Source organism: Phascolarctos cinereus, unplaced genomic scaffold (genome assembly GCF_003287225.1).
Source record: "Phascolarctos cinereus isolate Bilbo 61053 unplaced genomic scaffold, phaCin_HiC Scaffold_726;HRSCAF=1367, whole genome shotgun sequence".
Classification (NCBI taxonomy): Eukaryota; Metazoa; Chordata; class Mammalia; order Diprotodontia; family Phascolarctidae; genus Phascolarctos; species Phascolarctos cinereus.
The window spans coordinates 217,876,102-217,889,300 of NW_027556098.1; the positions used below are offsets into that span (position 1 = coordinate 217,876,102).

Consider the following 13,199-nt stretch of genomic DNA (forward strand, 5'->3'; position numbering starts at 1 on the left):
AATCAGAGTATACATTTTTAAGGCTCCATCCAATTTACTTTTGAAAAGACAAACATTTTGTTCCAATTTTCCTGAGCTGATAATGATGCATTCCATTTTGCGTAAGAGATACCTTCAAACACCAGATGTATTGCAAATAACTGCAAGATGTGTGGTCATTACATGGTAACCAAAATTGTGCTTCAAGGAAATAACATTTGTAGGGTACAATATTGAGTGCAAAATACTTTTAATATATTCTCATTTGTTGGTCAAAATCCTGTGTGTGCTTATATGCATATATGTGTGCATATGCATTATCTTCATTTTGCAAATGAAAAAACTGGGGCACACAAGTTAAATGCTTTCCACAAGCTAGTGCCAAAGCTAGGATTCTAATCTCAAACTCATTGCTCTTCCCACTACATTACAGCTATCATAGTTTACCCTAGTTAAAAAAGAAGAAAGAAAAAGAAAAAAAGTTAATTTACAAGAGTATTGGACTGTTCTATTAACAGTCTGGTGGCATAGTGGATAGAGTGCTCCCGACTCAGGAAGATCTGAATTTGAATTCTGCCTTAAACATTTACTCTCTTCGTGACCCTGGGCAAGTCACCTAACCTTTCTCAGGCTGTTTTCTCATGTATAAAATGGAGATAATACAGTATGTGTATGTATGTATACATAGTTATATATGGACATATGATATACAGTGCATGTGTGTAGCTATATTTCCACATGGACTCATAATATAGCATAGACACGTACTATATATCACATATACATCCCTATATAGCTATATATATATATACACTATATAGGATATACAGCCACATGTAGTCACATATAGCTACATACATATACATATATGTAAATCGCTTTGCAAACCTTAAAGTGCTATATGATTGCTAGCTATTATTAAACAAAGCATTAAATATAGTATAAAGACTTTGCAACTTATTTTTACTCCGTAATTTTTGATAAAAGACTAGGGTATTTTTTTACAAGTATGGCAATAATACTTTGCAAGTCCTTTCATTGGACGATCTCAAATATTTATTTTACAAAACGTTAAATTCTTAAGTGGCTTTTTCCGTTCCCACTTTACTTAAATGGTCATCGTTACTCCGATTTTGCTGTATGTCAGACTTGAAGCAGCGCACGGAAGATGACTATCTGGGAATCGGGAAACAAGAAACCTTGTTTAAACTTTTCAGACTGAAAACGGCCAGAAAGTGACAGCTAAGCAGTTGCAGGAGAAGCAGTTTTTCTTCCACAACGTACAATCCTCATCCCCAGCCAAAAAAAAAAAGGGGGTGGGGTGGGTGAGTGGATGGGAGGGGGTCCCAGGGTGGGTGGGTTTTCAGTAACCCTAGCTTCCGTAAGAAAAAAGGGGAAGTCAGGTGGCTGCGGCTGGAACTGCTGGCAGCGGCGGCGCCCGTGGAGACCACTAGCTTTCAGCAGGCATGAGGAGGAGAAGGAGGAAAAGGAGGTGGAGGAGCGCGTGTGCCGGGCGAGCCTCGGGAGGAGGGGGAGTTCTCCGCCAGCTCCAGTTGGGGTGGGAAGCTTGGGCTGCCAGGGTGGCTAGTGTTCACACTTTGCACTAGGATTGGGCGGGCGGGGGGGTCGCCCAAGAGGAGGAGGTAGGGGGAGTCAATCACCATCATCTCCTCCCTCTGTAGCTCCTTCCCTCCCATCTCCTCCCCCCCACCCCCCGCACACGTCCCTCCCCCCACGATGCATGCTCCCGCTGCCGCCGCCGCTACCGGAGGTGCAGGAGCCTCGCGATAGTGTTTGCACAGGCGGCGCGTGACGCCGCCGCCGCCGCCTCCTCCTCCTGCTCCTCCTGCTGTAACTGATGCAGAGGTTACCCCGCCGCCGCCGCCGCCGCCTCCTCCTCCTCCGCCGCCAGCCCCAGCCCCAGCCCCCCCGCCCCAGCGCAGCCGCCGCCGCTGCCGCCTCGGATACAGGGGCGAGGAGCGGAGGCAGACGGACGCAGTGCGGCGGGGCCGGCAGGTTGTGCCCGCGGAAACCTCTCCAGGCTCTCCCCTTCCCCTCGGAGCGCCCTCCTGCCGGCGACCCCCCAGGAATCCCCCCCTCGACGCCCGCCCTCCCCTCTGCCTCCCCTCCCTTTCTCCTCCCCTCCCTCCCTTCCCTCCTTCCCCTCCCTCCTCATCACGGCCCCGGCCATGACTGAGGCGGATGCCGGTGCCGCCGTTGCCGCCGCCGCCGGGGGGGTGTCCGCTTCCCAGAAAGTAGCTTGATGAGTGTCCAAAGTAGCAGTGGAAGTTTGGAGGGGCCGCCATCTTGGTCCCAGCTCTCCACGTCTCCAACCCCGGGCTCGGCGGCGGCGGCGGCAGCAGCCAGGTCGCTGCTGAATCACACGCCGCCATCCGGGAGGCCCAAGGAAGGTAAATACCGCCGCGCCGCGTCGCGCCCCGCGCCGGTGCTGCGGCCAGGGCTCCCCCTCGGACCCCAGCCCTGCTCCCGGGGACCCTGCAGGTGGGGGATGGGGCGGCCCAAGCCGGCCCGGGGGCCGCCGCCGGGCTGAGGCGGGTGGTGGGGTGCTTCGGGGGGCGACTGGCAGATGGAGGGGCGGGCAGGGCGCACCACTTTTTCTGGCGTGCCTCGGGGTCCGTCCTTGCTCCTGGAGACGAACCTCGGAGCTTAGTTACTCTTTAACACCCTTCTCCTAAATCGATGGTGGATCTCACCTCCCTCCTCCCTTTTCCCCACTGCCTTCATCCTTCTTGTGCCCCCTCCCCTTTCCCCGTAGCCTATTGCACTCCTCCCACAGAGGCGGTCCCCTTCCTGAAAGCTTCTGTGCTGCCTGAAACTGGCCAGCGTGCTTCAGGCTGCCCCTCAGGAGGAGGGGGTCGCTTCCTTGTGGGGATTCGAGAGAGGCGTTCTGGAGAAAAAAAAAAAGGTTGTCGTGGAGGACTTTGATCCCTTGCGCCGCCCCCAGAGTCATTGAAAAGACAAACCTTCTTGTAGGCAGGTTTCCTAAACCACCCCTTTCAAATGGTTGCAACTTTCCTTCCCCATCATCTCTGGAGTGTTTGTGCATTCTTGTTTTCTACTGTAAGTGGAACACTTCCTTGCTAAGAGAAAAGGATATTGTGGGGGGTATGTGTGTGTAGAATGTCAGCATAAAGGTTATGTGCAAGCGAATCATTCTTGCTCTTTTCTGTTACGATTGCTGTCCAACTTCTGGCTCCTTGCATTCAAATATGTTGCCACCAGATGTAGCAATTATACAGCTAGTGAGTTATCGGAGGGCTTTTAGCTAAAATTACAACTTGCTGTATTTAATTTAAAAGTATTGAACGTAAAATGAAACCTAGGAATACATCTATTTTTGGAGAGGAAAGTGCCCCCTATAAAATCATATTTTGCCCTAACTTTAGCAGTATTCTAATCAGGCTCTTGGAAATTTACTCAAACGCCCATAGGCAGGTGCCTTATTCAGAAAACGTTGTAGCACCATTTTTTTGGGAGGCGGGTCGACAAAAGGTAAATATACTGTAATGAATCTTTGAAAGACATCAAAGACCTTATTTCGAAGGACATGCGTAGTGCAGCTTATTTTGAAAAGATTTGTAAAATATTTAATATTCATAGCTATGAAAATGTATAATCACTGGTGTGTCCTTTTAATCTCTAAACCAGTAGTTGACAGATATGCCATTTCTTGTCATTGTGGTACCTATGAGCATGTGTGAAAGTGACAATAGCAGGCTCAAAGATTGGCATGAATGTGCTCTAGAAAATTCATGAAAAGGTTTGATTTATGGCATCCATTAAATATGCTGAATAAATTGACAGACATTTTCTGCTTTCATCTCACCTCCAAAAACTGCATGCTAATTATTTTTTAAAAATGGTTTGAGTATATCCTGGCTCAAATTTAGCAAATCAGTTCAATTTAAAAATTCGGTGGCATCTTGTGTTCCTCCTTTCCTTAATGCTATTTAAATAGTATGGTAGTCCTTACCATGTTATTTCTGATTTGTTATATAGTTTTAGTTGAATATGATAATGAATTGGAAAAAGACCAATATGTAAAATACTTTGTTTTTTCTGCCTTTTTCAGGGTACGTTGGCCCATTTGGTTGTTACTTTGCATCAGTGAACAACAAAATAAACTAGTACTTTTCAGGCTACAAAAATCTAGGCCCTCAAGCTTGAGAGATTATGCAGTAACAACTTTTGTTATCAGGAATGACAGTTGTGCTTTTCAAAAAAAAAAGTATGCAGTTGGAATGGGGAAGGGATGAAAGGAAGTAGTCAGTAGTCGTTATTTAAAACTTTGTCAAATAGCTTTATCAAATAGAGGTTTTTTTGTTTTTGTTTTTTGTTTATGTTTTTTCTGTGGTCTAGATTGTGGGGAATTTTGTGTCAATTTCATAGATACTAATTCTTGAAACACCAGGATACTTTTGTCGAAAGCTTAAAATTCACATCAAGTAACTGTTAAGGGCACTGTGGGATGTTTCCATTTGACAAGAAAGTAAGCTATAGCGTTAGCAGTCTGGGATTGTGTTTTCATCTCAATTCATAGGGCTTTAGTCTCAGAGTTTACGTTAATGCTAAGGGGAATTGCATGTCTAAAACCCCAAGTATCTGCATCGTAATATGTTGCGTTGAGCATAAATCCGCAGTTTACGGTTTAACAAGTGCTTAGCACATTTTCCCAATTATGCATGTCAGTATGTTATATAAATATGAGATGGTTTGAGAGATATGTGAGGAACTCAATTTATTCTCTTGTTGAGTGCTTGTAAGAGGCCTTAATGTAAATGGAACTTACCTGTATGTGTCGAGTTGAAAACAGACTGGTGTCCTCTGAAAAAATATTTTCCTTAATTTGTTAATATATTATTATAGTAAATTTTAAGTTTCAGGGATAAAGTATTGATTATATTTTCAGATTTGATCTATGCTAGTAAAACAGATTTAACTTTTTAAATGGATTCTTATAAGAGAATGTCTTCATCTGTGAATTGATTTATTTGACCTTTTTGAAGTTGTTTTAAAAAAGTTTGTGACCTAATGCATTTAGTGATTTGAATGTCAGTATTGAAGTTCTCAATTCCTCTTCACTTAAAAAAAATTAAAGCCAATCCCAAGTTTTCTAATGTGGGTCTGGGAAATTTGTTGGAATAACTGTAGTCTAGACCTGTTGCTTTATTCTTATGGCCTGGGGCAGTTTCATTTTGTATCTATGCTTGGCCCACTGGTGTTAAATGTTTGCTTATTTGAATTCCTTGAGTCTCCTGAGGTGTTTTTTTTTTGTAATTCAACAAATATTTTAAAGTACTAACTATGTGCCTGGCAGTGCTGGGTGCTGGAATTATAAAAATGAAACTCTTTAGGAGCTATATGGGAATTGATATCTGGTGCTCCTGTTTGGTCATTTAAACCAATGACATCTCTGTTTTTCTTAATGATCTTTAAACTGTAGGGGATAAAAAATTGGTAAATAAATCAAACTCAACTGCAGTTTACTTGAACTAGTCCTTAGAGCCTAGTTTCACATAAACTAGTGATTTGTTTGTGGATCAGGTTATGAGTTATTACTAATGTAATCAAATTAACTATTAAGTTAGGAATCTTTCCTTGAATTTTCTTTTCTGCTCAAATCTGCTTTATCTTTTCTATGAACTATGAGTAGCATTGCTTTTATTGAACATTTACTATAAGCCTGACAAAGCCTACTAGATGTTATTCATAAATGTAGGATTGCAGAACAATTAAGTTGTTGTTCTTCCTGTTTCTGTACTTAAAAAGAAGGCTACCCTGATTATAGCAATTTGAGTATTTGATTCTATATGAAAATAGGAAAAACTGAAAACAAAGATTTACTACATGTTTCTTATAAACCTTTGTGTTGTCAGAGACCTAGAAGTGTGTTTCTTGGTATGTCACTCACATTTCATCAATCTTAGACGGCATTTGCCGAAGAACAGTGTTCAGGTTATAAGAAGAAAGTTGTAGTGAATTCTGTCCTGGTCAAATCACATCTCCATTATTGTTTTCATTTATGGGTGCAGCATTTTAAAAGAGATTGACTAATTGGAAGGTATTCAGATGAGGGTGGTTAAGGTGTTCTGGAAACAGTTTCATGTGAGGAACTTAAGATGTGTGAACTGGAGAAGTGACAACTAAATGGAGATGTGATACTGGTCTGCATAGCTCTTATGCAGCTTACAGCTTTTCAACAGTGAAGTGAGATGCATCTAGCACCCTGTCTCTAGAAGTTTTCAGGGAGAGGTTGTATATAGAAATAGAAAAAATTCTTGCATTGTGTAAGAGGTTGTTCTAGATGACCTTTTCAATTGCTTTTCAGTTCTAAGATTCTAATTAACTTTTCTACATTTAGACTGTATTTAAACATCTACAGACATTCTGGAATATTCTCTTGTCAGCAGTATGAAATTGTATTGTTGATTTCATTACTATTTTGCATTTATATTGTACTTTTTCTCCGTAGATTTTTTCTGCACTTATTGGAGTAAATATGATCAGTCTTCCTGCAATCTTGCTAAATTCCCTGTGAAATACATACGCTTTGAAGACATTTTAGGGAATCATACACTGCTTATGGTATCATTTAGAAGAGCTATAGTAAGTTTGAATGTAGAATTTTATAATACTATAGGGTACTGATTTTCAATTTTGAAAGAAAAATTGTAAACAAAATAGTCTATGTAGACTTTTTTATTTGTAACATTTGTTCAAATTCAAGAGCAAAATACTTTAAAATGCTCCAATTTTTTTTTAACTGAGGATTCCTTAGAGAGGAAGCATGAAGGAAAATTGTTTAATTAAATAGATCTCTTGAGTTTTTCAAAATGCACATGTTAAGTAGCACCAGAAGACAAAACCAAATGAAGAATTTTATATTCCTTATTCAGACAGTCATCTGCTTATGCAATATTTGCCCCTTAATTTTGGAAATTAATATTTGTGAGGTATTCTGTGTACATAATAGTCATAATCTGTGACTCAGATTCAATGTTTAGATGTTTAAAGAAATGGACACAAAGGGCTTTAATAACTTGCCTGACTGAGGTCAATGTAGTAAGTGCAGTTATTGATGGAACCTTACATTCAAGCAGCATTTATTAAGTGCCTACTTGGTTTAAGGATTTCATATTTTGCTGCATGTAGATCAAATGGTTCATTTTTGATTCAAGGATCATCCTAAAAATGTCATTCATTTTCATTATCTTTTGTTTTTTTGCACAGTCTACAAGAAAGGTAACAAAATGCAGGAAAAACTATGAGCCGGAAGATCAGAGTTCTGGTCCTGTTTCTGTTAGTAACTCTATGAGTTTGCAGCTTCATATAATCATCAATTTCAACATTCTCATTTTATAGATATAGGAAACTGAGGCTCATAGAGGCTACATCATTTAATCAGAATTTCACAGCTAGTTTGAATTTGACTTTCCTACTATGCCATGTTGCTCTGTAATGAAAATGCATTCCCCAAGGTGTCTTCTAGTTCTAGCATTGACATTATTTCTTATCTTTTTGTGGGTGGCAGGTCACAATTTCCTGCTTAAAAGCAGAAAAACATTTCTCAGGGTTGTGACTTCTTTAAGGTCATAAAAATCAATAAAGTTCTAGTTTTGATTCTAATGAGAAGACATTTTAAGTTCATGCGGGTGCAGTAATCCTAGCTGTTTTAGAATATATAGTCTAAAATATTGATATAGACATACAAAAGAACATAAAATTATGTACTATATATAATAGAGATGCATGTCTATCATCTTCAACAGTTATAGCTATTGGACAGCTCCTTATATTGAGCTGAAATTTACCTTCCTGAAACCTCCCTCTCCTCATTGATTTTTGTCTTCAGTAGTTAACATTCTTAGATACCTGCATGATTGCCTTATCAAAAAGTGTTAGACCTCTCAGATGTCTTAGATGAACATAGTTTCTCCTAGTATACTTTAAAATATTCTGTTTTACTTGTTCTGTAAATTTTTTTAACCTGAGCAGTATTTTTTGCATGGGTTCTTTCCTAAAAACTTCTATCTCTGGGGCAGCCAGTTGGCACAGTGGATAGAGCACTGGCCCTGGATTCAGGAGAACCTGAGTTCAAATCCGGCCTCAGATACAGAACACTCACTAGCTGTGTGATCCTGGGCAAGTCACTTAACCCCATTGCCTAGCCAAAAGAAAAAACAAAAAAAACCTTCTATCTCAGCTATCCTTGAAGACAGGGATTCTTTAACATTTTTGTTTCATAGACACTTTTGTCCATCTTTTAAAGCCTACTGGCTTTAAAGCCCATTGGACCTGCTCTCAGAATGTTTTTTAAATGTATTAAGCATGTGATTTTAAAGGAAACCAATTATACTGAAATAAAGGTGTAATTTTTTTTCCCTTCAAAATTTCTGGACTTTCTGAAATCTATGCACAGACCAGGTTAAGAATCCCTACTTTTTGATCACATCTCCTCTTGCCTAACAATTACAGAAACTTTGTGGCTGGGCTTTGTGCCTTCAGTTAATAGAAGACAAGTTCCTTGAGAGTCAAGATGCTTCCTCTGTGGTGTCTTCAGTACTTCTACAGCAGCTGCCACAGTCACACTTTAGACTCCTGTCTGTCTTGTTTCTGATGTGTCCATTCCCTTACATCTTCAGATACTGCTGAACATCTCAGTAAAAACATCAACAGTTTTCAGAGATGTCCTGACTTTATATATCTCCACACTTTGATGTAATTAAAGATCCTTCACCTAGCCTATGTCTTTTTTTATTTTTTAATTTCTTGAATTTAGAACTAAGGGAGAAGAAGTTGTAAAAATGTGTGGACTCGTGCTTTTAATGCCAAAACAAAACAGATCTCCTGCTTTTCATGGAAATGAGATATTGGCAATAGTGGATAGAATGTTGGATGTGAAAAGGACCTTGGGAAGACATGAGTTCATATCTTGCCTCAGACACTTTTGCTTAGCTTTAGCCCAAGTCTCAATATCCTCATCTGTAAAATGGGGATAATAATAGCACCTACTTCAAAAGCTTATTAAGAGCCCCAAATTAGATAATATATGTAAAAGTGCTTTGCAAATCTTAGTTGCCATGTAAATATTAGCTATTATTATCTGCGTTATATAACCATAATTGTTTTATGTAACCATGACCACTGAAAGATTCTATTATTATGTTCTATTTAATAAGGCAGTAAAACATACTAGCACCTTTTTAGAATAGTTCTTGATAAAGTTTGAAACCAGAAGAGATTTCAGTTAGCCACCAATTAACAAAAAGTTAAATTGGCCTAAGTACAAGGAAAAAGGACTTCATTTAATAGAGATTTATTACTCACCTGCTATATGCTGTCCTAGGTGCTGGAGATGAACACACAAAAGGAACCAGTTCTGCCATTTGTTACCTGTGTGACCTTGGGCAAGTCGCTTAATCTTTCTGAACTCTGATTTCTCATTTAAAAAATGAAGAGGTGAGACTAGATGTAGTCTGAAGGCCTTTTCAGTTCTAAATCTGTGATCCTGATTATTCCAGTTGAGATTTTTCTATGAAAAGAAATGAAGTTCAGTCAACCTACCTATAAGAGGGAGGAGTTTGTGAGATACATTTCAGTTTTGTATAAGGAAAAAAAAACTTGCCAACAGTTAGAACTGTCCAGAAGGGGAGTGGGCTGCCCTGATAGTAAGTTCTCCAGTGTGGAAGGCCTTCAAGTAGAGATTGGATGACGACTTATTAGGGATGTTGAAGAAGTGATTCCTATTCAGGTACTTGCTGGACTAGATGGCCTCTGATAGTCCCTGCCATCTTTGAGGGCCTATAATTTTACTCTTCCAACCTTAACACTTCATATACTTATTTTAGATACACTGGGCACAGTCTTGCCACCTTCCTTATACTATCCTCATCTCGGAGAAATTCATGCCACCATCATCCCATGCCTGGAATTATGCTTTCATAAGCAACATTCTGAATTACAGAAGTTCCAAAACTCAGGTTGAGTCCTTCCCGGCAAATCTGGCTTTTAAATTCCTTATTGACAAGATTGTTTTATGTTGACTCTTATTGGATCTTTGTAAGGACCAAAGGCTTTTGAAGATAGTTGAAAGTGGAATTGGCCCCAGAGGTAGAACTAAGACTGAACCAATATGTATAAGTTACAAGGAGTCAGAATCTAGAGGATTATAAGGAAACATTTCCTGGTGGAGCTACCCAGAAGGGAAATGGGCTGCTTTAGGAGTTCTTTTCTGCCCAAGGTCTTCAAATTTGATAATCACATGCTAGGGATAATGAGGGGAGTTCATAATTTAAGCATGGTTGGGATTAGACTTCTGGGCCTCTTAGGCATCTTCCAGTTCTAAGATTCTTGTAACACTTTGAAAAGGGTGCAGTTTTCTTATGGTTGCCATTCCAATTAATGCCAGTTTTTGTTCTGTTTGTTTCTTCCATGTATCTTTTCTAATGGCAGCCTATCTCTGCATTTATGTTTTGCCCCAAATGATATAATCGTTCGAAGTAGATTATTCATTGGAATGTTACATTTTGTGAACATATCTCACTGGTGTTATTATATAACTACATGGTATAATTGGGGTAAATCAGAATTATTTACAAATTTTTATGTAAATGGAGAAAAGTTAGAGGGCAGGAAAAGTTGCAAGAGACCCCAACCCTTGATATTTGTTAGGTAAATTATCCCCCAGTCTAGATGATGTCCTTTTCATATGCTTAGGAAAATCAATTCACTATGATATAATTAAAAGCCAACACATAGCAGTTTGAAATTTAGCAAGTTTTTTACAATATTATCTTTGATACAACCCTCTGTGTTGGTATTCTCATTTTATAGATGAAGAAATTAAGGCCCAGAAATTGTATATTGCCTGTACTTAGAGCTTTTATAACATTGGAGATAGAACTTGAGTCCATACATGAGTATGCTAAATTCATTGCCCTTTCCATTTTACTATACTACCTCTCAGTATAGAACAAAGTGATAAGGAAAATACAGGATGGTAGATTCAATATATAACATTTCTAAATGTCACTTTTCTTTTTTTAAGACTGTAATTTTTTTGTTGTTGGTAGAGGTCAGGAGTTTTTAACTTGGGGTCTTTACACTTTTTTATATTTATATTTTGATAACCATTTCAGTGTAATTGGTTTCCATTATAAGTTTATGTATTTTAAAAACATTCTGAGAAAAGGTCCACTGGCTTCACCAGACTGCCAAAGGAGTGCATGACACAAAAAATGTTAAGCAATCCTGGTATAGATTATAAAAAATTTTTTAAGTTTACACCTTATTTTTCTAACACCTTCATTTCCAAATGTATTCTTTCCTCTCCCCTTTCCTACCCAGGAGGCTGTCTCTCAAATAAAAGATAAAGTGGGAGTAGGGAGGCATTTCAGCAAACTAGCCAACACATCAAGTGAATCTTAAATTAACACTTGTGTGTCTATGCATATGAAACACTACACCTCCTCAAAGAGGGAGCAAGGGGCATTTCCTAAACTCTTCTTAGTCACTGTTATTCAGTATTCAGTTTTGTTTCATTGTTTCCATTTACTTTGTTGTACTCATGCATAATTTGCCTGGTTCTGCTAACTTCATTCTGCTTCTGTTCATATAAGTCTGAATTCTTTGTATTAGTTGTTACTTTCACTATGGTAATATCTTATTACATTGATGTACCACAGTTTGTTTAGCCATTCATCTTTGGTTGGGCACCCACCTTGTTCCTATTTCTTTACTACCATAGAAAAGTTCTGTTATAAATATTTTGGAGTATATGAGAGTTTTCTTTATCTTTGACCTGCTTGGAGTGCATGCTGGAAAAGGAGGTTCCTGGATCAAGGGCATATGGATATTATTGTTACTTCTTGTAATTACATATTACTTTCCCTAATGATTGCACTAATGCTACTGTTGGCTCACTAACAAGTTTGTGTTAGTGTGTCTGACTTTCTGCAGCCTCTCCAACCTTTAGTGCTTTAATTTTTAAAAATATCTTGAGATATTTCATTAAAATTAACCATGAACAGCTAGATTTTAAGTATTAGTCAATTTGAGATTCAATACAAGGCAACATACTAAGAGCCATAAGTGAAGTTTGTTTAAATTTCTGTTTTCCTTACCAACATTATTTTAAGAGGATATGTAAATATCCCATGAATGAATGAAAATCAAATTATGATAATGCTTTTTGTATAAACAAATTTATTTACTTTTAAAGTATGCAAATTAAAAAAAAATTGTGGGATTAGAGGACAAAGAATTATAGTTTAATTGTGACTTTGGACAAATTATGCTTTAATCTCCACTTTGCCTACTTAAATGGAGATACATTATCTCCTAAAATATTGATGGGGACTAACTGGTAAATATATAAGGCAATTTGGCAACATAAACTGGTTATATAAATACCATATTATTATGACTGTTCATTCAAATTCTTAGAGCTCAATGATAGTTATGGTAAATGCCTGGCTGAATTTAGTAGTTCTGGTTGTAAACTTAGATCTTATTAGATGAATGTCTCACCATAATGGTGTTTCAGTTTGTGTTTTGCAGAGATGAGGATGAGCATTTCATAAAGAAGTACCTATTCTCAGCTCTGTTGCACTGATACTTAAAAGTACTGCTTATTACTAATGTAATATAGCAAAAACTTCCTCTTGTTTATACATGCCCTAACTTCTGATTCTGTTAGGGTTTTTTTTGTTTGTTTTTGTTAAAGCCACTTAGATTAGTTTGAAATTGCCTGTTCTTTTGTAGGTTGTAGGGACGGTAGTCGTTCTGCTGTTTCAGTTGTGTCCTATTCTTTGTGACCCCATTTGGGATTTTCTTAGCAAAGACATTGTAGTGGTTTTGCCACTTCCTTCTGTACCTCATTTTACAGATGAGGAAACTGAGGCAAACATGGGTAAGTGACTTGCCCAGGATCACACAGCTAGTGAGTGTCTGAGGCCAGATTTGACTCAGGAAGATGAGTCTTCCTGACTCCAGGTTCAGAACTCTATCCACTGTGCCACCTAGCTGCCCAAAGGGGTTGTAGTGATCAAAAATAATGGGGACAAAAGAAAATTATTTGGTTTGTCACAGACACTGAATCTTCAAAGCCCTAGAAATTTTATGATAAAAAATTCATGATGAGTTTGTTGATAATGAAATTGGGCATGCTTGCTAGGACCTTTTGAGATTATTATCCTCCT

The 13,199-nt window shown here is 38.7% G+C and overlaps 1 protein-coding gene across 2 annotated transcripts in view; it reads left to right on the plus strand.

Moving 5' to 3' along the window:
* The first annotated feature begins 1,407 nt into the window (after positions 1 to 1,407).
* Positions 1,408 to 13,199, plus strand: part of TLK1 (tousled like kinase 1) — a 160,264-nt gene continuing 148,472 nt past the window's right edge. The window contains exon 1 of one of the 2 annotated variants that reach the window (XM_078146975.1): positions 1,408 to 1,471. Coding sequence is in view for 1 of the 2 variants with exons in the window: in XM_020990947.2 (XP_020846606.1) it covers positions 2,243 to 2,390 (148 nt within the window). In the remaining variant the exon portion in view is untranslated. Of the gene's footprint in view, positions 1,472 to 1,728; positions 2,391 to 13,199 lie in introns of those variants that run through there. The other variant, XM_020990947.2, reaches the window with a different exon arrangement.